This window comes from Aptenodytes patagonicus, chromosome 1 (assembly GCF_965638725.1).
Source record: "Aptenodytes patagonicus chromosome 1, bAptPat1.pri.cur, whole genome shotgun sequence".
NCBI lineage: Eukaryota > Metazoa > Chordata > Aves > Sphenisciformes > Spheniscidae > Aptenodytes > Aptenodytes patagonicus.
In genome coordinates this window covers 133,809,134-133,837,115 of record NC_134949.1, presented here as the reverse complement: position 1 = coordinate 133,837,115, position 27,982 = coordinate 133,809,134, and the positions used below count along the sequence as shown (strand labels likewise).

The 27,982-nt window shown below is 40.4% G+C and overlaps 1 protein-coding gene across 18 annotated transcripts in view; it reads right to left on the bottom strand.

Annotated features, from left to right (window-relative positions):
* Positions 1–27,982, bottom strand: part of DMD (dystrophin) — a 1,394,632-nt gene that overhangs the window by 4,995 nt on the left and 1,361,655 nt on the right. For 11 of the 18 annotated variants that reach the window (XM_076355694.1, XM_076355734.1, XM_076355779.1 and 8 more), the window contains 4 exons: positions 25,573–25,731; positions 16,615–16,858; positions 16,147–16,270; positions 12,002–12,094 (listed from right to left, as the gene is read on the bottom strand). In XM_076355694.1, the coding sequence (XP_076211809.1) occupies positions 12,002–12,094; positions 16,147–16,270; positions 16,615–16,858; positions 25,573–25,731 (620 nt within the window). Of the gene's footprint in view, positions 1–3,749; positions 3,782–12,001; positions 12,095–16,146; positions 16,271–16,614; positions 16,859–25,572; positions 25,732–27,982 lie in introns of all 18 variants that reach the window. The other 7 variants (XM_076355714.1, XM_076355752.1, XM_076355772.1 and 4 more) reach the window with 2 other exon arrangements.

The window sequence follows — 27,982 nt, the reverse complement described above, 5'->3', positions numbered from 1 at the left end:
GGCTCAGGTACATTTGTAGCATGTGCTATCAAGGCTTTATCGGAATAACCCTGGTTTAACCAGACTGACCTGCAGCATCCCCACAAACATCCTGACCCTGCAAACTACTTTCAAGAAATCTCTAGGCTTTAAATATTCTTCTTTTTCCTCACCTGCAGCAACCTACAGACACAAGACAGGAAGGTGGTGAGAGCCGTAACTGGGAAGCCAGCCGTGAGAGGCACTGCTGCCTGTGGGATTACAGTCTCTCGTTCAGATTTGTTTCTAGAAACAACGATGGGACTCCAGGGATCTTTAGGGACTCCCAACACCACTCATTCCCAGCTCGGGAAGAGTGATCACCCTTCCATGGACTTAGAGCCACCCAAACTGCTAAACCCCATCTTCAGAAAAAATCAGTACTTGTTAATACTATTTTGTTCTGTCAGATACAGAGCTGGAAAGGTAACAAAGGCAAGCTGGTTTTATAGAAAGAGTCTAGGTCTAGAAAGATATAACTTCTATATTCTAGAAAGAGTAACTTCAATCAAAAATATATGTATGAAGTATGCCACAGTAGGTACAAACTGCTAAATTGTTCAGGCAACTAAAACACGGCCCAAGAAGACCTTATGCATCCAGGCATCCCTAGGTATTCTTTAAATGCGTAAAAATCACAGGAATGTCTGCTAGTCTTTTTTTCTTTTCTCTGTTAATTGCTGCCATATTTTTGAAATAACGATGCTTCGAATCCGATCTCGCTCCACAAAAGCTGCACAGAGGCATGCTGGGGTGATCAAGGAGATAACGACTCCCTCTCCCCTACACCGTCCACACTACCTCTCTAGCACAGGTCTTAATTTCCTCTGCAGAAAAACTGAACAACCATGTGTCTCCTCCTGAGCCATCTGAGTTTACAGCTGAGAGCATGACGATAACCCACTGCTGATTGCAGTTTATGTTAATAGCTGGACTGTAAAGTGCAACAGCTTGGGGACCGCAGTCTCCGGGACAGTCACGGGACGGGAGGACGGGCCCGAAGAACAGGCAATATAGATGTGCTCCAGCCACTCAACTGGCAAACCCTCAGCGGGGTGTCATCGCGCCGCCAGCGGTTTTGCCTCTCTTGCAGATGGGAGTAAGAGCTAGGACAATCAAGACTGGAAATAGTTGAGAACAACATATGCAATAATTTCCTGGTACTGTATGTGTAATGAACGCACCCTCTTCTATAATGCCTATTACCTAAATAAGAGCTCAGATTCACTGACTGTTTCTATATAGCTCTGCTTCTTCTATTGAATACTGCTTACTTGCCCTCTCTAGGACTGAAACATAGGACATTGACATTTTTAATTAAGAAGCAAATGAGAAAAATACTGTCCTAAAAGTGCTTAGAAAAATATGTCGTAGCTTTCCACTCATTAGTATTCATATTTTTAAAGTAATGCCACCAAATAAGGCATTAATTCCTTTTTTTTTTTAAAAAAAAAAGTTTTCTCCATGCTTGAGGCACTGAAAGGTTGAAAGAAGCTACTGTATAAGAAAAAACTGAGCACACGCTTTGAAATGCAGCAATAAAGCCCAAAATGGATATGGACAGTATTAACTTAGACTTATAAAATGGAGGGAATATTAACACGGGTGCATTTGCTTTGAAAGCAGAAGACACCTATTTCTGCAGACACTAACTACGTCACTTCTGGTCACATATAGAATGATGCGTTTCTCATCTGCTGAATTTGCTTTAGAGGCTCTACTGGAATTAAGGCCCTTGGGTGAGGGCGCAGTAACTGAATACTGATTTTATACTACAGCTTGTCAGAGAAATAAATGTGGAGCATTCAGACTCGAAAGAGTGGATAGAAAGTAAATTAAGAAACCCCAACACAACGCAGTGCCTTTTTTAGCAGCACAGATTTCTAACCCTTCCCCGACAAAAGAAAAATCCTTCCTGTTGGTGGCTTGGGTTTTGATACCCTTATTCGTATCGAGTAATGCCACGAAATCAATGGGATTACACATGAAAACAATACCTAATGTGAGTGATGGGATCAAAAACTGGCTGGGTGGGTTTAAAACCACATGTCTGCCTTTGTGCAAATGGATTCACACATAAAGCAAAAGATGTTCTATACCTTAGCTCATACACCTCATAAGCAGATGGAGAACTGCGTTTTACACTCAGCTCTGCAAGTTACCAAGCCCCCTCTGGAACCATCAGTGAGCACAAATACAACTGGAGAGCAGTGGGCGATTCATTGAAGAAGTCAACTTTTTTAGGGTTAAGCTGCTGGAATCTGATCAGGTAGGACATGCCCATTTTTCAATTTTTTTTTTTTTTTTAATTAATTGTATCAAATATGCTCTCAGCAGCAGAAGCTTTTTCTGAACAATATGCATAAATATGAACGCGGACAGTGGAAATCAACAACCTGTTTTGCTGAATTGGAGAACAATTCTCAGACTGTATGAGCCAAGAACATGCAGGGCTGAATATGAAATAATTTCCACAAAATTTCTGGACTGGTGCAGTCTGTTGATGACATCCCAAGCACTCTTTTTTGATCCATATCAGAGGACCTGCCATTTGAGGACAGACTTAACCTGCACGGAGGTTCTTAATCCTCGAAGGAGCTGGACCTGTGCCATCTCCTACAGCCAATGCAGAGAACCACTGAATTACAAGGCACCGCGTTAGAACAAATCCTGGCTTACCCAGGTAGCCCGTCAGTTCACAACAGCTCTGCTAAAAACCCCAGCGCCGTGTGTTTCCATGAGCCCCCCTCTCTGCACCAGCAGAAGTTTGCAAACTGGGTTACCCCTCAATTTCTGCCTCATCCACACCGCACATCATCTGTGTGGGAAAGGTCATTTCACAGCTACTTGCAAGTGCACTCAGGCAGTCTCTGAATATTTTATCTTTAATAATAATTTTCGCTAGGAATTCATCTTTCAAACATTGTATCTGGTTGGCAAGTGAAGAGCAGCTTCACAGAGGAAAAATCAAGGCGCTCTGGAAATACTTTCAAAGGTGCTATGACAACACAGCACAAAATGTTTTCCTCCATTAACGAGCAGCAACGCACAAATTCTAAACTCTGTTTTGCATCAAACCAACCATGTCCGAAGTGCACAGTGAAAACCATCGCCCATTCGCATTGCTGAATACAACACTGTGGAGCTGGTGAATGTTAGTAGCATTCCTCATTCTGCAATAGTATATCAGGAAATTAAAACACCTGAATCTCTTATACCTCTCAACTCTCACTGTTCTAAAGAAAAAGAAAAAAACGATTATTAACTGGAGATGACGGTTGGTGTATTGGCACATATATGTAAATACAATTGTGAGTATGTAAGCTGAACAGCAAGAGACAATGGGTGTCCCTGTTGTGCTTACATACAAAAGCAACAGAACATAAGTCAATGACTGCAGCATATTTGCTGACCACATTTATCATACAGAGGCTTAATTTCAATGTATTATTTTCTCCTCCCCATTCCTGAGTTTCCACCTCTGGGAGGATGTAGGAAAATGCAGATCCCTGAGCTGACATTGTCTCCATTGAAAGTTGAGAGGTATGCTACTGTTAGAGCACACATGGGGAATGCACTCAGCAAAATCAAACAAAACCCAAAGCAAAATAAAACCACCCCCACCCTTCACCAAACCCAAGCAAACCCGTGCTGCCGTCACACGCATGCTGGGCACAGAAAGCAAGCTGTGACAAACAGAAGCCATGGCAGTGAGCCTGCATCTCACTAACCTCTCTCACTGGCTTTCCAGGGGCATTTCTTCCTTTAGGAACAGAGAAAGGAAGTGGAAGAAATATCAGAAAAGAAAGGGAAAAACCACACGTGAATATATATTTTACACTGTAAGAGACACTTCAATTTCCATTTAGGAATTTAATATAAAATAACCGCATTTCTGCTTTAAACAAAGACTGAAAGTGCACTGAAATCCACTGATGATTCTGAGCCGATTTATTCAAGAACAGTTCTGTAATCCGCAGCTTGGTTTTAACCTAGCAAAAGCACTTCAGAATACTACTAACACCAACTTACAGGCCTTTCAGCTGAGGATAAGGATGGCAGAGAAGATCTGAATTCACTTTCTGAGCATCTAATTTCCTCAATTTGAGTACTTCTACTAATCAGTATTAGTGGTAAAATCATGTTTCCCCAATGTCCAATTAATTCATCCAGACGCTTTACATTTTACGATGGCCTACATACATATATACAGGTATACATTCATATATACACATGTGTACACACACACACATATTTTACACCTAGAGCTGTACACTGGAATACAACATGCTCACATTCAAGATAAATGTATTCTGAAAGATGTTTCCAACAGGCTGATCTGCAAGCATGGTAAAACTGATGGGGCAGAGGGAGAAAGGGAGAAAAAAAATTCAAGTGAAAGGGGAAAAAAGGGAAAGTATCTCATCACTTTCAAGTTGTACTGCCAAAATGGAGGAGTCCTTAATGGGTTTAGCTGAAAAGATGTTCCTGATGAGCCTTCACGGAAGCCATACTTTGATCATACTGATTCTTCTCAAACACTTATCATAGCATATTTTTCGTTTTTAAAAAAAGAAAGCCAGGTGTCAATCAACAGCAGAAACACCCCTTTGCCCCCCCTTCCCATCACACAGCCGGTGACAATAAGACACTTGCTGTCTCCAGAAGCAGTGTCCCACTGGCACTGGCACATTACTGCCAGCACTGGTACTGCCAGACTTGCAGTCTTAGGTGAGAACGTCACTGCGGTAGATGCTGTTCAAGAAAGAGGATGATCTTTGCCCCAGAGCTGTTGTAAATGATGTAATTGCAAACGACCTATGGGACAATGGGGAGAGAGACAGATACATACGGGAGAACACACAGGTCAGCATAACAGTAACCTAATTGCTGTTGAGTTTTTTTCTAGGTATGGCAGCCTGCAGGAGAAGGGAAGGAAGACAATAAATAGCTTTGCAGGTATTTTACAAGGAGCGGAACAAGGGTCAGCAAGAGAGTAAAGCTGAGCAGAGGTGGCAAAGGAGAGGAGGAGAGGGTGGAGGACGTGAATGGCATCACTGACCACCACAGGTCAGAGCCGCTGCTCAACTACGAACTCCAGGCAACAGGAACGGCTGGGGCAACCTCTGTAGGGCCTGGACAGCAAAGGTTACGATTTACTGAACAGATGAAGTTTTATTCCCTTCCTTCCCCTCTCCCTCTCCCCAGTAGCATACTTACTATTAGAAATGTATAGAGTAGAAAAATAGGTTTGAAGTCATGCTCTGCATGTGTGTTTTTATTCTGCTAAAAAAGGGGAGCCTTGACTCAGGTTATGTCTATACCACACGTGCTGATGGTGCACAGAGGTACCAGAGCAAGTTTGACGGCCAGCAGAGGTGTCGCTTCAGTTCTAAGGACTTCACCTTGCAGGCCTGCCTAACTCTCTAGGACTTACATGAGCGCCTACGCAGCCTGCGACCTCCTCTGGCGCTTTTATCAGGAGCCACAAATTCCCTAAAAAATGCCTCCCAGGAGGGAAGATGAGAACCTCTCATCAATATAAATCATATAACAGAAAATCCTTGAAAATGAAGATATAAAATCCATTGCATACTTCGGTCTTCTTCTGAGGAAGAGCCCCAAGGTTTAGGTGAGTAGGTGGTCTACCTAAGGCCTCCAGAAACTGCAGCATGGTACAACTGGGTATGCAAGAGTCCTGGGGCATGAATGAGATCCAGCAGAAGACAGTTTAGCTTGGATCAAGAGGAGAGAAGGAACTGCCTGCATGCAAAATACTGGATCCTTTCGGAGGTCTTAAGAAATGCCTACCTGTCTGCACAAGCACCTAAAACTGCAGCTACAGAGTGTCTAATTTAAATATCTACACGAGACAGACCGTATTCTGCTTGAAAATGAATGTATTTAACAGTAACTGGGATAGCTGTGCACCACACAAAACAGCTGGTGAGGAAAGTCTGTGGTGAGTAATCAGCCCTAGAATTTGTCAAATGCAGCAGAGAGTAGCACTAATACAGTAACAGCTAATTTCTTTTGGAGGAAGATTAAAAAGGGTTTAATGGATTTTACTTTATTTTCTTCTTTGCATATGAATGAATGCGTGTCTCTAAGTTTTAAGGCAAGGAGTATGGTTTGGCATAAATTGCAGAGGAAGAAGATTGTCTGTATTGCCGCAGTTCTGAAAATTTGTGTTCTATAAGGCATCAAAATACTGATAAACAATCCATGGGTGCTAATTATCTATTATTCCTGCTCAAATCAAGATTTCCTGCCCTTACAAAATAGAAGAGTCTGTCTGTCTTTTTCAGAAATCTACATGACATTGTATCACAGGCAAAGGTACACAGAGAGTGATCAAATCAAACCTGAAAGCAGAGGCATTAATAAAAACTTCATGCATCTATGCAGATTCAGATCAAAGCAGAGAGCGCAAAGCATCTACTACACTGCCGCTCTCACTGAACTCAGGAGACAGACGGGCTGCAGAGGGGAGAGATCTGGATCTGCAAACAGCTTTTTTTCTTAAAAAAAGTTCCTTAAGGTTTTGTTAAATTCATTAACGTATTCCCAGTTTACATCAGGACTGAGCATTATAAATCACGAAAGATCTAGTCCTCCCCATCGCTACCCCAGCAAAAATCTGCGGAGAAGCTCAGCCACTTAGTACAGGGGAGTGATAAGGGATCTCAGTCATCTGGGCTCACTGATGTGCGATGTAGGACCATAGCACAGAGAAAGGGATACAGTGCAGAAAAGGCCAGGGTAGCTCAATTGGAAGAGTATTTCCAGAATACCCTACGGTATAACAACTCCAGGGTACTCTTCCACTGATTCAGTAAAGTGTGAAAAGAAAAGTCTGCGTCATAAGACGTTTTGCTGTCAGAATAAGAGAAACTGCATTATTTGCAGTGCTGAAAGTTGCTAGTTCCACTTAGGACATTAGCCTCAGTCATGACAGAGCCTGGCTGATGCAAGAGTGAGAGCAGAGAATGTGTCTGGTGTGTTTTTATGTGACCGAGATAAAACAAAACTTGTAAAAGATGGTGCTATTCTTAGTGCCACTTATTTATTGCTGTGGGGTCTTGTAATTTCACTGCACAAGACAATATCTGTATTAAGCAATACTATGTTAAACAATAATGGTGAGTACTGATCCCTCTCCAAATGTTTTCACGTGATGTCGTGGCCTCTTAGCTCTTTTAAGCCATCATGGTCTCATTTCTAACCACTTCTTGGCTCCCACTTCCTCATTATCCACCAGCAAGGGCTCTGCATTGGAAGCCTGGGAAGCTCTCTCACCAACTTCAGTTGGCTCAAGAACTTCTGCCCCTAAATTCCTCTCTGAGCTTCATTCATAGAAAGCATTTGCCACAAAACCATAAGTGCAAAACACAGCCTGGTCCATCATGAGATCCACCAGAAGCGGTGCAACTTGCTTGTCCTCAGTGCTGCAGGAGAGATGAACTTGGCTTTAAAAATACTGGCCTGCCAATCTTACTTTCTAACTGTGAACCAATTCCCCGGAGATTTAGTAGCTTGGGCACAAATACGGCGTGAAAATGTTTTCCTCTGTGGCCCATTATCAAGCAGGGTCAAATAAACCACTGAAGTGGTATTTAATGGTAGATTTCCACTAAAAGTCAGACCTCTGGCTTTGACATCTGTTTTGAGTTAGCACAGCAGCTGTTCGAAGCAGCTGCAGCAGTTGTGAATTTGCTGGGAGCAGCAAAGTAAAAGAGGAATGGATGGGAAACCTTGTAGATTAAAAGGAAAGAAAAATTCCTTAAGGACAGCGATCATCAGGTATTCAGCAGAATTTCCCTCTCCAGAAATGAAACAGCTTTCGGCACCAACAGTCAGCTGTGCAAGGAGCATGGAGGTCCTCTGCTCCTTAGGAAATGCCAAGAACTGCCAAAATGTTAAACTGAAGAAACAAAAAAACCCTGTAAAAGGTATATAGTAACACAAGTTATTGCATCTGAGATCTGCTTATGAAGGTCTATGACACGATTTGTTTAACACATGCTTCTCTAAAATACATTCAAAATGATGCTATGAAGCCTTGATGCCCTTTTAAAAACAACTCCATGCAGCAAAAGCTTGGAAAATATCATAATCAAAACGAATCTATCTCCAGGTGAGTGACAATTAATTACTACTACATTTTACTGCTTTGTTTCAGAAGTCCAGAATAAGAGGTACTACTTGCTTTAGAAAACTATTTCCCAACCTGAGCAAATCTTACTCTTCAGATGCTTTCGATGATATTTAGACTAAATATTTTGTTTTTAATTTGTATCCTGTGATGTTCAACTACACATCTGTGCACCCAAGCACAGAAATTCAGTCCTTTTTTCTCTTCACTGCTCATTCAGCTCTGAACTCTTCTCATGAACCAAAGCCTTCAGAGTCCAGTTCGCTCTTGTCACATTGTTCTGCACTCCTCCAAGTTGTCATTATCCTACTGGCAACAGGATACCCAGAATTATGTCCCTGATTCAAAAGGCGTATCACTCCCTATGCTGTGACATGCTGGAGTGGGACATTTAGCTTGAAATTTAACGTGCTTATTTTTACAGGCCACAAAGGAAACCCACATTTAAGGTCCTGCCAGTAACTTCCTAGGCCTTTTAATACATCCCTAGATTTCCTCAATTGATTCCATGTAGGAATTTCAGGTTATTTGTATGGATGTTTGTCCCTTCCTGGATTTCATTTTGTTATTCTCACTTTCAGTCTAGGTAGGTTTTGATGAGTGCCCTGTGTCCTCTGCAGGTCTTCTGGAATTACATGGTCTATGAATATCATAGCAGACTTCTCCTTCTACAGCATTAGTATAGAAATAAACAAAGCTAATTCTAGTACTAGTCAATCTTGGGCATTTAACCCATCTTCCTTCTAGTTTTAATTCCTAAAGATAGTATGCATCACACGTGGTACCGCTTTAGCCAAGTAGTTTGAATTCACCTTTCAAATAATATTTCATAAGCTCCTGTATCACAACACAGTTCTGAATGCCAGACTGGGATGACTGAGTTTCTTGCATCTGACAATCTTTTAATTCTACTTAATAAGAATTAATACAAGAAAATGTATTCTTTATAGATCTGTGCTCATTGCTTGTTTGGGCTTACTGTTCTGTTTCCTGAATACCTACAAATAGCTTGAGATTCAATGCAACCTGTAATGCAAAGAAGTAAAATATTACTTGCACCACGTCTGAATCCTTACACTAATGCCCTCTTCTCAGGCTGCCTTGCCAAACTGCTTTCACTCTTTTGCAATCACTCTTCGATCTTTTATTGTAGATTGGAAACCTCAGATACAGATTTGCACCTCTCAACAGCAAAAAGGCCCCTGATTCAGTAGTTTGTTAAGACCAGTCAACCCTGCTTCCTTTTCTCCTTCCTGCAGTCTTGTAAATTCTAAGTCATATCCCTGACGCCCGTGGAATCTGACTGACTACAGCAACCTTCATCTCACAATGAAGGTCTACATGAGGCTGCAGCAAATTAGCTGGGGATGTAAGCTTTGTTTATGCGGTTATGAGTTGAATATCATTTAATCGTTAAAATGGGAGTAGAAGAAAACTCCAATAACTGAAGTTTGCATGAGATCTCAGCAAAATTGACAATGTCAGTAGCCTTCTATATCAACCAGTGAATGGCAATCCATTTGCACTGGTTGTGGGACAAACTATTTCTCACAGAGGGCCTGACCATTCCTATTCCTCAACCAAAAGCAACTATACAAACCTGGCATTCGTGCAAATGCATCAAAAGATACATGAAGAACAGAGAAACCTAATCAAGGTCCTAATCTCTTTAGCCAAAACCCGGTACAATTCTCCAAAAAGTGAATGACTTTTTCTCCCAGCTGGACTAGTCTTTTCATGTAGCCAAAGAGAGAGGAAGAGGCAGATTCTGGCTCAGCCCGACAGTGCCTTGGTCAGGCCCAGAAGAAAAATCCTCTGGGAAGCTTGACTCTGCCTGACGGCCTGTGCCTGCTCCTGGCTGCTGCACCAGAAGCTCCTCTCACGGCTTGGCTGAGGAGGACAGAAGACGACACATGTCAAAGACAGACTGTGCCTCCTCCTCACTCGCAGCCCTCCACGCAGCTAGGGAGTATTTTTGTCCTCTACGGCTGTTAATCAGGCAGGAAAGTATATAAACTGCAATCTCTTTTAGGGATGCTTGTGATCACATACTACACTTTTAACATAGTTGCGGAATGGAGAAACAAAATAATTGAATACGTTCTTTCTCTGCATTTAAATGACCACATTTTGCATCACCAGAATGAAAATGTGAAGTTAAGCTATAACTTACAGAATTAAAATATTAACTGATGTTACTAATTTCAGATCTTTTTTTTGCCCCACTAAACTTTATATTCTGTCAGTTTGATTCATGAAGCTTTGTATTTTTCACTAATAAAATTAAAAACCTTTTCTATTCACAGTCAGTAGGGAGTGATATCTAACAGACTGATCTCTACCTATTTATACACAGGAAATGCACCACTGTATTTCAAATATCTCATTAACTGTTGTTTCGTAAATTGCTCCTATTTTACTTAAAACTAAGCTTGTTTTTAAGAAGAAACGCTGTTTGTCAGTGTCATCAGCTATGATTACAAATTAGGTACCACATTTGGTGAATATTACGCAGGATCTCCTAAATACAACATATTTACACAAATGATGGTCGCTGATAAGAAAGCACTGTCTGTTGCAACCTTGTGTACACAGCAACTTTAAAAACAAGTCCATTTTTATCTATATACCAATATTTGAACGATTTTTCATCTGTTGCCTCTGATAATTAATATCTAGGCAAAATGAGGGCTGGACATACGACTTTTTTGTATAATGTTGAAGTGGAGATGAACGTAGCTAACAATACATTGTATTAGATTTTCTTCAATAATATCTTTCTAAATGATTCCATCTTTTGATCTATAGCACGAGATCTTATGAAGTTTATATTGCCTTCTCCTTTTCCACTGCTCACAGATGATGCCTGGTGAGAGCTGAGCTTGCTTTGAAATCAAAGGATGGAGAAAACTCGACTTCACTGAAAGTCTAGCATGATGGTTAACGCATTTATCTACTAAAGAAGAACCTCTGGGTGATGTGTGAAACCTGTGCAAGGGGCCCTGCGGTAAGTCTATGCCCCTACTGAAATCCACTTAACAAGCTGTCAATAGACACCGGGACTTTCTTTCGCCAAGAGGTTTATGTCTGAGCCTTCTTTCACAGCAACAGGTAATATCCCAAACTTCCCATCTCCTGCTAGGAATCTAAGCCATTTTTCTTGGCAGCAGAGTATTTTCTCTGGGCTCAGAAAAGACCTTCTTAAATGAAAAAAGGTTGAACAAATAAATCCCAGTAATACAAATGCTTATCTTTAGCAAACAACAGGAATGAGCAAAACGGAAACACGGAAAGAAATGCTGTGGCTGTACGTACAAGTGCAGCCTACGCTGCACAAACAAGCAGCCCACTTGTTTTTCCTCCATCACTCTGGACCCAAGTGCTACAAGGTCGAGAACTTTGACTCAGAACTTCAATGTTATTTCGAACCAGATTCTTCTTGGAGAAAGGTAAGGACGAAAGAAAAATGTGCTAAGACATGTATTAAAAATAAATCAGCAAGGGGACTAACTGAAAAGGAGAGAAGCTGTGAGAAAAGGAACATGGCAAAAGGGAAGAGAAGAAAATGCTCAGGGAAAAACCGTCTCAGACAGACATCGTTTCATCCGCGTATCTAGCAAGGGCTACCTGTGGAGGTAGCTTAAGGTAAAGGAGGAGCAGGCTGCTTCTCCGCTCTTAAGTAAGACAGGTTTCTCTACAGCTATTGTTAAAACGAAAACAAAGAGCAGCAAAAAACCTGAAACCAAAACACAACCCCCTGAAAACATCAAGGAACAGAAAGCACTTTTCTCTTCTTCCCTCTCATCTGCCGCGGGCAGCAGCACTCACCTCTGGAGCTGGGGAAGGAGTTGTTCAGCTGTTCCATCACTTCCTCCAAACCTGTGCTTGTGTCCTGGGGAGGGCTGAGCAGCTCATCCTCGCCTGGGAAGCAAAGCCACACCACTGCATGAGAGCCACTATAAAACCATTTGCTAACAGCCTGCCGTTGTGTACGTCCTTCACGAAGCTAAGGCTGTTCACTTAAACACATTTTCTGCTTAGTATACAATCAAAATTTTAAAGGTGAATTTTGTTGACTATTATGTTTCTCTTTCTTTTTAAGGATCTAAGTGAAATTAAACAATGAATTTTAAACAATTAACACTGACTTTAATTCGTAAAAAGGGATTTAAGAAATAATCTACTCTGGTAAAAGAAGTGGGGTAAAATGTCTGCTAGGAACATTTAGTTCCATAAATGACACTCGTTGTTTCGGCTTCTCTTATTCTATTAATGGAAAAAGAAATTGCTGTTGTGAGTGCTGCTATTGAGCAGCTTTCTAATAGTGCTGGATTCACGTTAGCACTGCTTTGCCTAGCTGCGTACATCAGTAGAAACCCAGATTCTCATCTGCATCAGTATTAATATTTCTGACAGTTTAATTGCATCAGATTGGCGCTCCAAGAACATTCAGTTGTACTGTAAAAGGGTTTAGCAGCAGTTTAATAAAGTGAAATACATTTCTCCCACTGAATAATTTCTATAACCTGATTATAGGGCAGCAGCTTAATGGAAATTCAATACATTTTATTTTTACTGGGTTTTTTTTGGTCATGGTTTCGGATAAGTAAAATCCATATGTTGATTTTACTGTAGATCCTAGCCTCCAATACAAATAAAGCATCTGAAAAAAGAATACACCTAAAGGATATACTTTGAGCGAGATTCTCCTTTTTTACTAGATTTCTTTTATCCCTATTAAAACACAAAAGCAATTTTGCCTGCTGTAATAACCGTGAGAGGTACATCCTTATTTTGAAAATGACTTAATGACCCTTTATTCTAACATGTCCTGCCCTACTCAACTTGAGTAATAAACTGCTTGATTTTCTGTTAGCATTTACATTCTTTAAACACTGAGGTACTCCATGCTAGTAGAAAGCCTACTAAAAGAGATACTAAAGGAACACTTCAGGACTGCATATATTTCCTATTACTAGGCTTAGTGTCGGCCTCACCTTAGGGCCAGGAGTTTCACAAGAGTTATTACTGACCAAAAGCAATTTTTCCGACTCCAGTACAAGAAGTGGGGTGAAGTGTCTGCAAGAAGCACTTAATTCGTGTAAGTGATGGTCTTTGTATCAGCTTCTTTTATTTCATTAATGGTCTAAAAATATGTGCTGAGACTGCTTGCAGTTTGTCCAGCTTCTGACTGGTGCTGGGTTCACACAAATCAACTCACACCATGAGCTACTTTCGCATCAAGTGTTGCACCAACAGCGGTGCCTTAGCAGGAGTAACGTCTTTCCAGCCTCTGCTGGATGTCAAGGTGAAAACTCAAGAGAAAGATCTTGCTGCTTCTACCCAGCAGCATGCCTGCAGAAAACCACCTGGCCCTAAAGATTGGAAGAAGAGGGCAGTGGTTCTGCTGTCCTGGTCAAGAAGAACTGAGGACAGGTACCGATTTCCAAATGTCCTGGTAAGTGCTGATACAAACTGAACTGTGTTGACCCTCAAGACTGCTGTATCTTTTATTTAAAATGCATTATTTTTATTTTTTCTCATTTGGATGATTTTTCTGAGCATTTCCTTGTAAGTGACAAAATAAGACATCAGCCAAGCAACCCGACGAAAGTAAAAGACACCTTCAGACCTCAATTACCTCTCTTAACCCAAAACAGTCTTCCTCATTCGTGTTTCTACAAAAGGCTTGGAGAGCTGGGTGCGTCTCAAATATTCTGGTGGTACCTGAATGAATTAAAGTTCAGCAACAACGTCTTGGCTCACATGCCTCAGAGAAACTCCTCTGCTGCTACATTACTGGGGGAGAAAGGCCAAAGATCAGGCCTTTCCCATTAGGACTCCATGAGAAGAAAAGCAGAACCTTTCCACTTGCCCAGGTGTACTTCAGGTTATCAAGGGATAAGCTCTTCTATTTGTATATTAGGATCTGACTGGGTTGCTGCTTCTACCAAATGGCTGAACAACACTGAGGGTGGAAAACCTTTTACAGTAATCTCTCCTTGAGAAAGCAGAGCGACAGAGAAGCGCAGTGGGTCTACATTCAAATTAAAAAAACTAAGGTCTCCTTTCAAAAAGAAAAATATATAAAAGCTACCACTACATTACCTCATTGCTGGAGAGACCTAGAGATCCTCAGTATTTTCTCGAAAATGGTGACTCCCTCATTACTGGGCGCATGCCTGCTGCCTGGGAGCATTATTTACAACACCCCTCTGGTTCCCTTCACAGTTCAAGAATATTTTAAGTTGCGCTTCAGAAAACTCTCAGACTAGCAATCAAAGCTTTCGGGTGTGAAAGAAGACTCGACAAACTGAATTAGTTGCGGTTTGTTAGCTCGGTTAGTAATTCTTTTTATAAGCTCCGCTCTGTGCTGTCAACAGCGTTGCTTTGCTGAGTCTCAACACGATCATACTGATAATGATTCAATGTCTCACTGTCCTTCCACATATTGGCTCAATCAAACAAACAAAAAACCCCAATTCACGTCTAAATATTTGCTTTAATAAGTTTTAGCAGTTTATATGATTATATGTGTGTTAATTAATTAATTTCAGTCTCACAAGTTAAATGGGAGTAATTTTATATCAAGTCAAATGAAAAGAAGTACATTATTGTATTTTGTCCTACTAAACAATAAAATATGAAACTACAAGACTTTTAATAAAATGGCTGGGAACCACTGTCTTCCTATCTTTTCTTGTGTATTTTAATTAACATATTTTATGTGATGAAATTAATGACATTTCTTCAGAAAGCCATGCAAATTACTCCACCGATACACTTTGTCTACTCTGTTGCAAAATATTTACTCACTAGTAATACGATTAAAGAAAGATCCAAATGAAATTGCTGTTACCTGTGACTGTACTCTCACCCCCAGGATTTAACTTAAGCATTCCTACAGGTACAGTTTATTTCACGTTTTTTTGTTGTAGGGCATACAGAACCCATCTTGTTTGATAATGGCACAGGCTGACATTATTGCCTACGCTCAGGATGGAAGAAAAAGCCCCTGAACAAGCTGTATCTCCCACCACGATGGCACTTCAGACACAGCAGAATGTCCCCTCCCATTCAATTTCTCGCTGTCATTGACTCTTTCACTAACTGCAGTGAAGACAAAAGCTCTCACTTAAGCCTCTCACTCTTTCCCAAAGCCTCTCTCTAACGTACACTAAATAAATTTCTATGTATGAAGCTGAATATTTTCACCAGACTTCAAATATTATCTTGTTGAAGTAATTTAAGTACATTTGCTTAAAGATGCTGCAACACTTGATTGCTTTTTTACTACCAGAAAATCCTTACTACTTGGTAATAAATACTTATTAATTATATAGCAGATAGGAAATTAGGAAATGCTACAGAGCAGTTACTAAAAGCATCAAAATAATAATTCCAGCCTCTAGCTACAGAATATTATTATTTAACCTTACTCCACAACTCATGATGTTCATTATCATATCTGATGTGATATTTAGAAAAGACACTAGATGAGCACTGCCTATGAGTGACAGCTCAATCCTACTGATTGAGCCATGACATATTAAAAACAAGATCACATCAGTTAACATGGGGATGATTAATCATACATTTAATCTCTTAGCCATAATTAATACTATGTGCATTTAAATCAGCCACGTCATGCTTAATAGCTGAAAGTCAGTTTGACTAAAATAGTTAGCTTTTTAATGATATTTGTTTTCAGAAGTCAAGCCCTGGCTGAGCTTTGTGTTTAATGTCAAAATATCGATGCTACTGAGTGCATCACGATCAAAAGCAAAAGCCTGAACCATAATGAAGATGTAAAGCGTAAACAGCCAGATGACATCGAAGACCATTGCAAATGTCTACTTGATTCTCATTTGAAGTAAACAGGAGAGCAGAGTATTTTCTGTCTTTAAGGATTTTTTTGCTGGGAAATGGGACTATAACTATTTTTTATGACAATCTGAACTTTCTTATCTTACCCATGGTTTCTGAAGTCTGGCTGCCAACTACACGAAGAAGCATTGGCTGACTGCTGTCTGACCTCTGCAAAGAGGTAGAAGGAGATGATAGCGTTGTACCATTCACCTTGGCATCTGCCTGCGGCTGAAAATTGAAGAAAAAAAGAAGAGATTGTTATTAACGGCTCAGTACAGTTGCACAAATCTTTGTATCTCCATGAATACACACAATTTTCTGCCTGTTTTAAAGTAAATATATCCATGCAAACAATGGATTTGAATTCTGAATAAAACAAGGAAGACGACTAAATAAGAACAGCGAAACGTGATTTCACCTTCTCACTTGCAGCCTGTAGAACAATTTAATATTATTCTCTGACTAGCCTCTACTGTTATGATTTCTTGGTCTGCTGTCGTTATTGATAACGCTTCACACCCAGTTTGGAAGATGACTCTAGAGAGATCTAGAAGAAAGGCCTGAGGACTCGCCTGCTCCAGCAGCTGCCTCAGCCTGTGCAGCTGCGACTCCAGCTGTTTGTTGTGATCCTCCAGTATCTGCATCCTGGCCTCCAGGCGGCCCTTGTGCTGGCGAAGCAGCTTGGCTTCTGCAATGAGCTCAGCATCCCGGGGGCTTTGCGGAGAAACCGGCATCATCTCTGGTGGGGACGGCAGTGGAGACAGTCCTTTGTGGTCATGCTGTTGCTTCAAACGGTCGTACTCTGCTTGCAAGTTTCTGTTGAGAAGTAACAAGGAGGTAAAGCTTTACAAAGCCAAACAGGCAGTGCAGGCTACCCTCTGCGCGGGGCAGTGAGAAGGCACCTCCTCTCATGTGGTGTGATGTGATGTGTCTAACTACCAGGGGACAGAGGCTCACCTGCACCACCTGCCTTTCATTCTGCTGAATCCACATGCGTGTAGGCTTACACCTCGCAGATTTGCACGGAGCTGATATTATAGGGACCTGTGATACAAGCATTGCCTACAGGCTCTCTGCGTCACCAGAATTCACAATTAATTCCCTTCCAGGGCACACGACGCAGAAGGCTGGCTGGGCTCCAGATACCCTCCCGAAGCCCAGGTACAGTCTGTCCTGGGCTCAGCCCTCCCTTGGCTTCCTGCATTTTATCCTTCCTAGCAGAAGTCGGACTGCCTGTTCGCTTCCAAGCATGAATACACTCGAGGAGTAATTAGTGCTAAAAGAGGAGTTTGAGTGATCAAAGCACTTTACAAACAGTAATCAAAGCGGACACCACCTGGCTGGCCTATCTGTTTCATAGATGAGAAAGCTAGGACAGAAAGGCGGCCCAAAAAGTCAGAGCAAACCACAGAATTCAAGAATTCATTTGCAACTCTGCCGTCGTCAGCCAGGTCACATCATTCTCCTCTCTTCATATTCCCAACTGCATTTCCAGCCTAGCTCTAAAATTACTAACCTAAGATGAGGAAAAGACAAATTAGTGAGCTGATCTGTTAAAGTACACTGCACCAACTTTTGGGGCTATAATTTCCATCTTCATTTGGACTGCCCTGTCTAGAGTGCTGCAGTCTACTGTAACTTTACGACACTGCTAAGCTTGTTCTTTTATTCTGTAAAACTCCAGTAAAACACTCCATAGATTAATATGATCTATAGTGGTCCACATGAAAAAAAATCTACCAAGCAAGAAGAGCACGGAAGGTGAGAAACTGACACCTTGTTAGGTATAACACAGTCCAAAGACGCAAAAATAGTAACTTGTAACAGAAACTTTGTAAGCAAGGGAGGCCTAATAAACTGCACCAGGATTTTGTTGCTACGATGTTCCTTAACAGCTTCCCAGAGGGGGGAAAAAATGGCTCGATGCTCTGGGAACTGCTTACTCATCACAAGCAGTGACCCAGATTTTATTTTTTCCAACTTGCTCTTATTTGAGGTTGTGAGAACAGGCACTTTTTGCCAGTTCTGCCTGCAAACCACAATACACACTGACAGTTTGGTCTGGAGGCTTAATAGCACCTCAGAAACCTCCCAATAAACTTTATTAAGCTCTGAAACATTTCTAAAGGTACGTTATTGTGACCAGAGCAAGAACTAGAACAGTATGCATCATTTCACATGGATAAGAAAGCAATGCCAAGGACAAAGACAGGCTACTGACTGTTCTTCAAACGTACTTGTGTCCCTCACAGCAGCTGCACGATGGACGCGTCCTAACCTGGGACTGTGGCACCCCCACAGAACGTGATCCCTCCTCTGCAGAAGTTTTAAAAGGTTAAAAAAAGTCGTTGATCATTCTTAACTTCAGGTTGTCCCAAAATTCAAGATTTCTTTCTCTAAAACCCAAACAAAGAGGGGAGACTATGGAGAGGTTTTTTTCAAAGAAAGTTTTTTGTTTTAATGAAATTTAGAGTTTCAAGTCCATGAAAATTATCTGGAAAAAAGAAAGAAGGGTTGTTGCCTTCCACATGACTTAAATGTCTTCTGATACTTCTAGCTGAATGAACTGGTGAATAATTAATAAAAATACAAAAGGGAATAGGAGTGAGCATGACGACAGTATCACACACGGTCTTATTGCAGACTAAAGTTTATACAGAATTGATCATTAAGCTTGTTTTTCACAAAGTGAAAGATAATGGCTATTGCTACCCCATGAGGAATTTCCCAGATGTATGACTCTACAAACAGCAGACTCAAAAGTCTGAAGTGCTGTAAAGCAAAAGATAAAATATCACCCTAAGGGAAACTAAATAAATGCACATGGTCATACTTACAATGTAATCAGGTACCTTGCTACACAGAAATCCACAATTTCTGCCCCAACTATCAATATAGAGAAGTCCTTCCAGCATCTATAGTATTGAAAAACAAGTGAGGACCAGGGAGTAATTCAGATAAAAATGCCTTCGCGTCTGATACAATATCGTTAAAAACTCTTTTGAAAGCCTACAGAAAAAAAAAAAAATTGTAAAGGATATTGCATATTATCCAAGGAGAGAGATGTTCGAATTTGTGAGTTCTGTAATTAAATGCAGTAATATTGTTGGAACAAAGGAATGTCATGTTGAAGGACGCATGTGAGTTTGCCCAGAGCACCTGTGTCACTGAGTTTTCCAGCTGCACCTTTCCAGTCCAGCTAAAGAGTCCTTAGTCCAGAGAATTAAGACTCATCATAGCAACCTCTTTCAGAGCCGTAAGAGTGATGTGGAGTGCAAACAGTCAATAATATCGTAATAATTGGGATCTAACATACAGGAATGAAGATTTGTACTAACATAGGGGGAAAAAAGCTGAAAATTTAAAAAAAAAGGAATTTGAAAGCTGCTGTAAGAATATCCTAGAGGAGAGAACAATCTGCTCTTATTCCTACCTCTGGAATAGTTTTAAGCTGTGCAGTAAAAAAGGTTGCTATTGCAAGCCAGGCGTCCAAGGCACTGCCCACAGCCCTCAGCATAAAGCCTCTGTGTCCCAAGGAAAGGCGCTCTCTGACATTTTCAGCATAAAATGGGAAGCAAGAGAAAGGGGATAAAAGCATAATCCTCTCCAAATGAATGTGACTGAGCAAGTACGGGCAGTATTGGGAAACCCAGCCTCCCTCCACCATAGCTCAGGCTGGGTGACTTTTACATCTGGCTGTCACAAACAAACAAAGCTGCTGCATCTTCTGATCACTGGGAAAATATATTCTACTTCAGTAAGAGAAATATTCAAAGAAAAGCCCATATATTCCATTTACTATGCTTGCACTTCTTTGAAGCATTCATGAAGAAAAATAACAGAGGAAGCATGCAACGTAACCTTGATTTATGCAACTGTAAAGAGCTGGATAGTAAAGAGCTCATGAGTTATTAATCACATCTATCACTGGCAGCATTAATTGCCTGGTGACGGAAATCCTAGTGGACCCCATTTGCTGAGTAGTCCTCTCAGAGGCAATTGAGAATTTGTGAATTCATGTTATTTTTCATCTCCCTGCAGAAAATCAGTGGCTTGAAGAAATGGAGAAAGATGGTAACTGAACCACCTACCCTTGTCCCTCACTAGAGTGCCAGCGTTTACTTAAGATGCCTCAACACTCAGAAGATCTAGTTCCACTTCTTCAATGCCAAAATAAATACCAAAAGGAGCCACGGCATGTTTAGAAATGCATCACTTTCTCGTTATTGGCAACTATATAGAAGGAATTTATTCGAGGAAGCCATTCATCAGTCTTCAGATTTGAAGGAACACTATAGCCGCACGGAAACAGGGCAGCTTTGAGATCCGGCGTATTAGTGCTTCTCCAGTGGCACACAGCCCACTGCGCTCCCGGTGCAAGTCAGAAAAGCAAAGGAAAGGCAAATAGCTCTGGCTGGAGATCTCATTTACTAAGTTCTTGCTTTAGTACAGCTAGGAGGGGGGAGGAAAACAAGAGAATGTGAGAGAAGTCTCCCTTTTAAAGAAGTATGTGATCTTGATTCAACTAAAATATTAGGAAACCTTCGCTTTCTTTAGCCACTAAAATAGCAGGAAGGTATTTTAATTCTTTGCAAAAAGTTCTGAATCTCTGTCACCGCAAAACCGTATGCTTTCTATTTAATGCTAGTACAGTACATCCTAGTCAGTATAACCTATCCTACAGTATAACCTATGCAATGTACCGCTTTAGATGGACACCAAAAATCATAGAATCATTAAGGTTGGAAGAGACCTCTAAGATCATCGAGTCCAACCGTCAAAAAATGTCTTCTCTGTTTCTGAAATATATTCACTCTTAAGGAAATTTCAAAATGTTTTTGGGACAGTTTTATAATTGGGGTTTTTTCTTATACTGCAGTATAGTAATACTGCCTTCCATAGCAAGATTACTTTATGTCTATTGAATACATAAGAAATGGTCTTATCACAATATTCCATGTGATGTAAAACTGAGCATGAGTCTGAAGGCCTAATACTCAAATGAAACATTTTCACCAATTGAAAATATTCTCTAAAATGCTCACATTTTAGCAAATATAAATTATTTAACAGTTAAATTTTAGCCATAAATTATTTAAGGAAGTCATATTTACAAGCCACAGAAGCACCAAGGTCTCAAAATGCTAGCAGTTAAATAATGAATGTCTAACAAGAGGCCCTTGGAAGCAAAATAAACCCTGTCAGAACTGTGTCACAGCTAGGTTAGTTTATAAGTCGGATAATACATTTCAGAAGAATTCAAAATAGGCAACAGATCTTTTTAAACTGTCCAAAAGCAAAACCTCAGAATTACAATTTCAAAGAGTCATCTTCATTTAAGTAAGAAGTCAAGATGGAAATGTTTGGAGACCAGAAACTGCAGCTGAAAACCAAATGGAAGTCAGAGTTCAATATACAGCTCAAAAAAGAAAAAGAAAAGTCAAAACACGAAGCAAAAAAGAGAAGGGCTTTTTTAAAAAGCAGGAGACTGTGGGGAGTGGAGGAAAAAGAGAAATGACAATGAAGTCTTTTGAATATCGTAGCATTGCTTCTTGTTGGTACTTGATGCAGCTCTTCCAAGAGCTGCTGAGAAGTGACTGCATGTGCTGACTCTAACTGTAAAATAATACAAGATACAGCAGAGAGAGCTAAATCTTCATTGCCAAAAATCATCAGAAGTGCACGCAACAAAAGTTGGTCAACATGGGCAGGAAAAGATGACTGTTTATCTAACACTGCTAGCTGCCCAGCCACTTGCCTTCCCAGGCATAAGCATCACATCCAGCTCAGCACCAGCAAGGAGAGGCGCTCTGGCCACCAGACCTGAGGTATTTACAATGGAAACGAAACAATCCAGGTGCTTTAAGGCTGGGCTGAAGACCGGGAGGTCACAACGTGATTTGCATCACGTTCAGCTCATTTCCAAGCAACAGATTCACTGAGTCTTCACGCTGCAGCAATAAACAACATTTGCTCAGAGGGCATTTTTAGGATCAGCACGGGAAGGAATATGTGTTCACCCACTGGAACCCCAGGTTCACACAAAAAATTAGGTCCCAGGTTGTTGATTACCTCTGGCAACAGCCAGAAAAGGTTTGCACAAACTCAAAGAAGGAGAAAGACTAGAAAAAAGAAATCTAAAGGGACAAAAACATTTTTTAAAGGTAGATAAGTTATATGAATGGCTTCTGACTGACCCTCTCAGAACGGCTTATTTTTCTAAACAGGAATCAGTGTTTCCTCTGTAAAATCATAGTTATCTGGCTGTGACAAGCTATCAGGACAACAAGAACTTGTTTGCTTTTCAGCATCCGCCTCACATTTTAAGTACAAGTTATTTATAGCAGTTTGCAGAGACAAAAGTCATGATTTTGTCATAATCAATGAAAATCACAGCACTATGACCTCCACGCTGTCCTACAGAAATAGACCTCTCTGTCCCTGTTGCACTGAGACCTGAAGCATCCAGAAAAGTTGAGGTTGCTTGTGGTGGCATCCCATCCGTAACTATGCCTCCAGCCGTACGAATGAGAAAACAACAGGCTATAACCAAGCTTACAGTCTACAGCTCTTGTTTAATTCAGGATTGGCAAACTTCAAAACAGGTGTTTTTAAGGTGTAATTTCTGTCAGAGATCTTTTAAGGTGCTATTTCTCATTAGTAGCTGTTATATTAAATAAAGCTCATACTGAAATTTAAGGCATAAACCCCAAAAAGGAATTTTTTAGCCTATTTAGCTGTCTAACTCCAGGTTAAACTAATGTTCATATATCATATTTCTAATCTAAAACAAGGCTGCTTTAAAAGCCATCCTCCTTTCTGGTGAGCAGCTTATTTTGTATACAGACAGAAAAGCATTATGATTTTTTTGCTCTTTCCTAGTGCTGTTTAAAAATGTAACACCCCTCCCCCGAAAACTAAGCTATTTTACTATCTGTATGGTACTAGTTAAACAGTATTTCTGAACTACAGAAGTCCTGTATGCAAAGTATGATGGCTTATTTCAAAATACTGATTTTCCTCCACTTTGGAAAGTACTTGGGCTTTATGTACTATGTAGTAGGAAGTCCAGGGGTTTGTTTCAAACAAAACCTCACTTCTGTTCAGAGAGCAAGAGCTTTGTTTACTACAGCTTTCTGTCTGAAACACTTTCCTCATCCTTTATGCCTACTGATCCTCTATGTTCTCCCAAATCCTCCTGAAAAAAAGTGTGTTCTTGACCCTTCCTCTTTATTTCTCACTCTCCAGTTTATTATTATTTATATGTCTGTCAGACATTGTGCCGGCATTTTTCATGCAGGCAGAAACATAATCTCCAGGTGTTTTCCCTGCTACTAATTCCTCATAGAAAGCAGTTAGATTTTAGCAGTGCGATCTTCAGCTTAACTTGGCCTGAAGATTGTGTAGTCTGAATGCAGAGAGGGTGCAACGCAACTGGAAACACGAGGGCATGAGAAAATAATGGCAGACTAAAAAAGTAACTCCTACAGCAAATTACACCTTTAATGAAAAAAGCATGTGTGAAACAAACTATTAGTTAAATTAGTTGCCCCTGCCTCTGGAGATGTATAGAGATAAGTCTACAGAAAAATAAAACCTGGTATTTATGGAGAACAGGCTCTTTCCTCTTCCTGGTTGAAATATATCACTTATACAGAAAAACAGGCTTAATCTGCAGAGGAGTAAGCTGATGCACGTCCAGAAGGAAGCACAAGGCAGATCTAAATCTTTCTCCTATTCCAGATGACAGAATAGCTTATTTCAGGCTTCTCGAGCTGTTCCGCAAGTCCAGGCTCTGCTCTTTGTAAAGAAGTCCCAACCACAGTCTCATGGAGATGGTGGGGTGATGGAACCACTATAATTGTTTCGTACCACCCAAAGAAGACTTATGCATGGAGAGATCTGTGACATTGCCAACACTTGCGTTATTATCTTGACATGCCTAAGGTAAACGATTACTGCATTAAACCCTCAATGTAAACAAAAGTACCTAGCTCTTTGTCCTGGTTTCGGCAGGGATAGAGTTAATTTTCTTCCTAGTAGCTGGTACAGTGCTGTGGTTTGGATTTAGGATGAGAATAATGCTGATAACACACCGATGTTTTAGTTGTTGCTAAGTAGTGCTTACACTAGTCAAGGACTTTCCAGCTTCCCATGCTCTGCCGACTGAGAAGGCTGGAGGTGCACAAGAAGCCGGGAGGGGGCACAGCCAGGACAGCTGACCCAAACTGGCCCCAGGGACATTCCATACCATGTGACATCATGCTCAGTACATAAACTGGGGAAAGCTGGCTGGGGGGGGCCGCTGCTCGGGGACTGGCTGGGCATCGGTCGGTGGGTGATGAGTAATTGCACTGTGCATCACTCATTTTGTATATTCTGTTATTATTATTATTACTACTATTATTTTTTTTTTCAATTATTAAACTGTTCTTATCTCAACCCACGAGTTTTCTCACTTTTACTCTTCTGATTCTCTTCCCCATCCCACCGGGGAGGGGAGTGAGCGAGCGGCTATGTGGTGCTCAGTTGCTGGCTGAGGTTGGACCACGACACTCTTAAAGAAGCAAGAAAAAAGAGCATGAAAATGCCAACAGACTTTATCATAAAAGCTGAAGATAGCAGAAGGCAAATAAAAATTTTTTTTTTTTTCAGAACTAAATGATTTCTATCTCAGAGTCTAATTTTGGTAGTTCATGGTTGCAATTACGAATCTGCCAGGGTCAAGATCTACCAGTTTTTACGCTGATGGCCCACGACTCCAAAGTACCATAGAAAGAGGACTGCAGTGTTGTGATGCTCCAACAATGCAGTCGGGGGTTTTTTTGTGATTAATGAAGATAACTTCAATTAAACTTGAATTTAAAAGTGGTAAATTATATTTGATATTGAAAGGCTAAAGAAATGGCAACAAATAACACCAAACAGAAAGAAAAGAGGACCCAAGTTTGAACCACCATGAAAGAACTCGTCTGCAGACAATGCAACTTTTTAACTCATTTTATCCCTAAAAATGCTATCAAAGTGAATTCCATCTAACTGTACAGCACAATTATTTCACAGATTCTTTACTTGAAATGCATTAAGGTAATTTCAAAACCTCACGTATCCCAGTGGCCAACCTTTTTGAGAAAAGCCTGTCTTTCCAAGAACCTCTGCCTGTCTTTCCCAGACAGGGGTGCAGAAATCTGCACACCCTTCCCTCTCGTAACGGCAAAATAAAGTAACACTGGCATGAAGTTCATTACTATCATGGAAATAAAGGAAACGGTAGAACAGGAGGGAATACGAAACACAGCCAGCAGAGCTTGTCACAGGTGGCACTACGAGTATTAGGTGATGCATGTATGTCTTTGAAGCTTGCCATTTTGGAGGTTTTCTGAAAGAAACAGTGCTGACTTATCACCGCACTGGAAGTGGGAACGAATTAACAACAATACCATGTCAGCCTCATCACTTATAGAGAGAAAGCTTTCGTTTGCCCCTGCAGCGCATGCTCGAGGGCTGCGGCAGCTGGCGGCGCAACCCACCTGTTCTCCTCCTCCAGGTCTGCGAGGATTCTCTCCAGTTCCCCTCTTTCCTCACTCTCCAGAGAAATCAGGATCTGGGCAGGGCTTCGGGGCTGGCTCAGGGGGGACTCCTGGTTCAGACTTTGGCAGTAGTGCTGGATTAACAAGTGTTCATCATCGCTGGAAAACAGAGGAGGATGAAACAGGCTGTTCCCTTCCTCATTTTCAACTTCACAGTGAATATGAGGAGATGATTCACTCCCAGTCTCTCATTTCTTACAAAGAGATTTGCTGAACTCTTTTGTAACAAGCAGCAGAGCAATGTACCTTAAAGCAAAATCTGCTGAACTGTTTCACTTAGTCTCTGATAATTTTCCGTCTCTGCAGAGTCCACCTCTCTTCCCCTCTGCTTCTCAGATACTTAAAGCCAAGTTCTGCCACAGCTGACAACCTCAGCTTTCCTCTTTTGCCTAACTTCAATTAGGAATTTGCTTGAGAAAAAAGGCCACCTTCTGCTGTCTGATCTGTGTTGTGGAAGGGTCATTCAAGCAAAGGCAAGGCATTTATTTTCACACCTACAAACTCTCCTCATGTAATAAAGGTGTCCTCTATTTATCTGTTTTTCTCTATAAAATTGTAAATGAGGTGAAATAAAAAAATATTGACTTATTCTAAAGAAATTATGCTATTTTTCACTGAGCATTTTTTTTAAATTACAAGTGATGTACACTATCAGAATACAAATATATTATATTTAATACATATGATCTCTCTCTCTATTTCTATTGCCCCCAAAGCTGTCTGGCATTTGAAACAGAAACATCTCTGGAAGAGAAAAGCAAATCCAATTCTGAAGACCTTGACCACCTCCCAGAATTACGTGGGTGTTTTATGTGCTCAGGAGATACATCCAGGCCCTAAGCTATGCAGCTCACACCAGCAGTAACTGTGAGAAATCATGGAGGGTTTCTCTTGACACCCCAAGCCGAGGACAGAAAAAAATGACACTGCTGTTGGGAACGTTGTTTTTCTGGTAGTACTTACTTACAACAAAATAATTCAGCCTAGTTCTTTTTCTGTTACGTTTGTAATCCAGAATTTAACAGGTATTTTGAATAGCTGTTATTGTTCAAAAATTAGAATTTTCCTTGTTTCCATTTTGTTCCTGAAAATGTTAATGATGCCATTTTATAGACTGCAGGAGTGCTAAAGCAATGTAGAGCACATTGACATTAGTTCATAAAAGGGGAATATTAATTTTTCACAACAGGCATCCTTTCCTTTTTCTAAACAAGATTTTAAAGGCTTGCCAGTTCCTAAATTTGTACTTTTCATGAAACACTTCAACTGTGATTTCCTTCAAACAACTGCTTTGCATTTATAAATATCCTTATGCATCTTAAGTGAATTAACAGTGAAAAAGTGGCATAACTATTGCAATATAATGTCACTTTGCAAGACATACTCTTTTTGTGTTATTTTCAGCCTGCACATATTTTGTATACATAATTGCAATGACACTACATATCAAAATGTTTTGTGGTATATATACACATTACCTCTTTACTTCCCTCCTTCCCTGTCTCCATCTGTCGCTCTAACTGCAATTATAAACCCGATAATCCCAAACCCGTAAGAATGTCAACAAATAATACTTGAGCATAACCTGACGAACAAAACTGAAAGAATTGCAGTTGCGAATTCATGGTGAGCTCTGATTTTGCTGCAATTTGTATCTGGGTCATATTTCTTCCAAAATTCAGAATGTACAGATTTATTCTCATTTTAATAGTACAAACTCAGTAACAAACCGTGTAGTCAGTGGTTAACTTACTAACTGAATCATATTAATACAACTTTTAATTAACCAAAAAACGAACTGAACAGTAAGACCAAAGCGTAATACAAAAGATACTGCTTACGTATGATTTTGTGAGTAAGGACATTGAAATATTACAGTGGGGACAACAGGAAATTCCATATATAATAGCATTACTTCTATCTATAACAATACAAAATTGACATACAACCTGGAAACAAAGTTTTCATTAACTGCGTGAAATTATACTGACTGCGTATGTATCAGTTCTGAGGTATCATTTTAACTTTCTCCTTTTTGAATTAATATATTAAAACAATGTACTTGGTTGTACAGGGGATTTTCTTTCAAAGTTGGTAAGTAACAATCCCACCAAGTCAAAAGATAAACTATTTGAAACAAAGAAACAGCTTTATTACTACCCAAGAACATCTCACAGGCTCACAACCAACCTTATAAAATACTAATGATTTGGAATCTCAATTTAAGTGAACGAAAACTGGCCAGAGTACTGTGCTTTAAAGGACCACTACAAATTTAATAAAAAGAAGATTCTGTCTGAATTTTCAAAAAAATCCACCCCTTAAACTGTGGTAAGGATGAGATTATGCA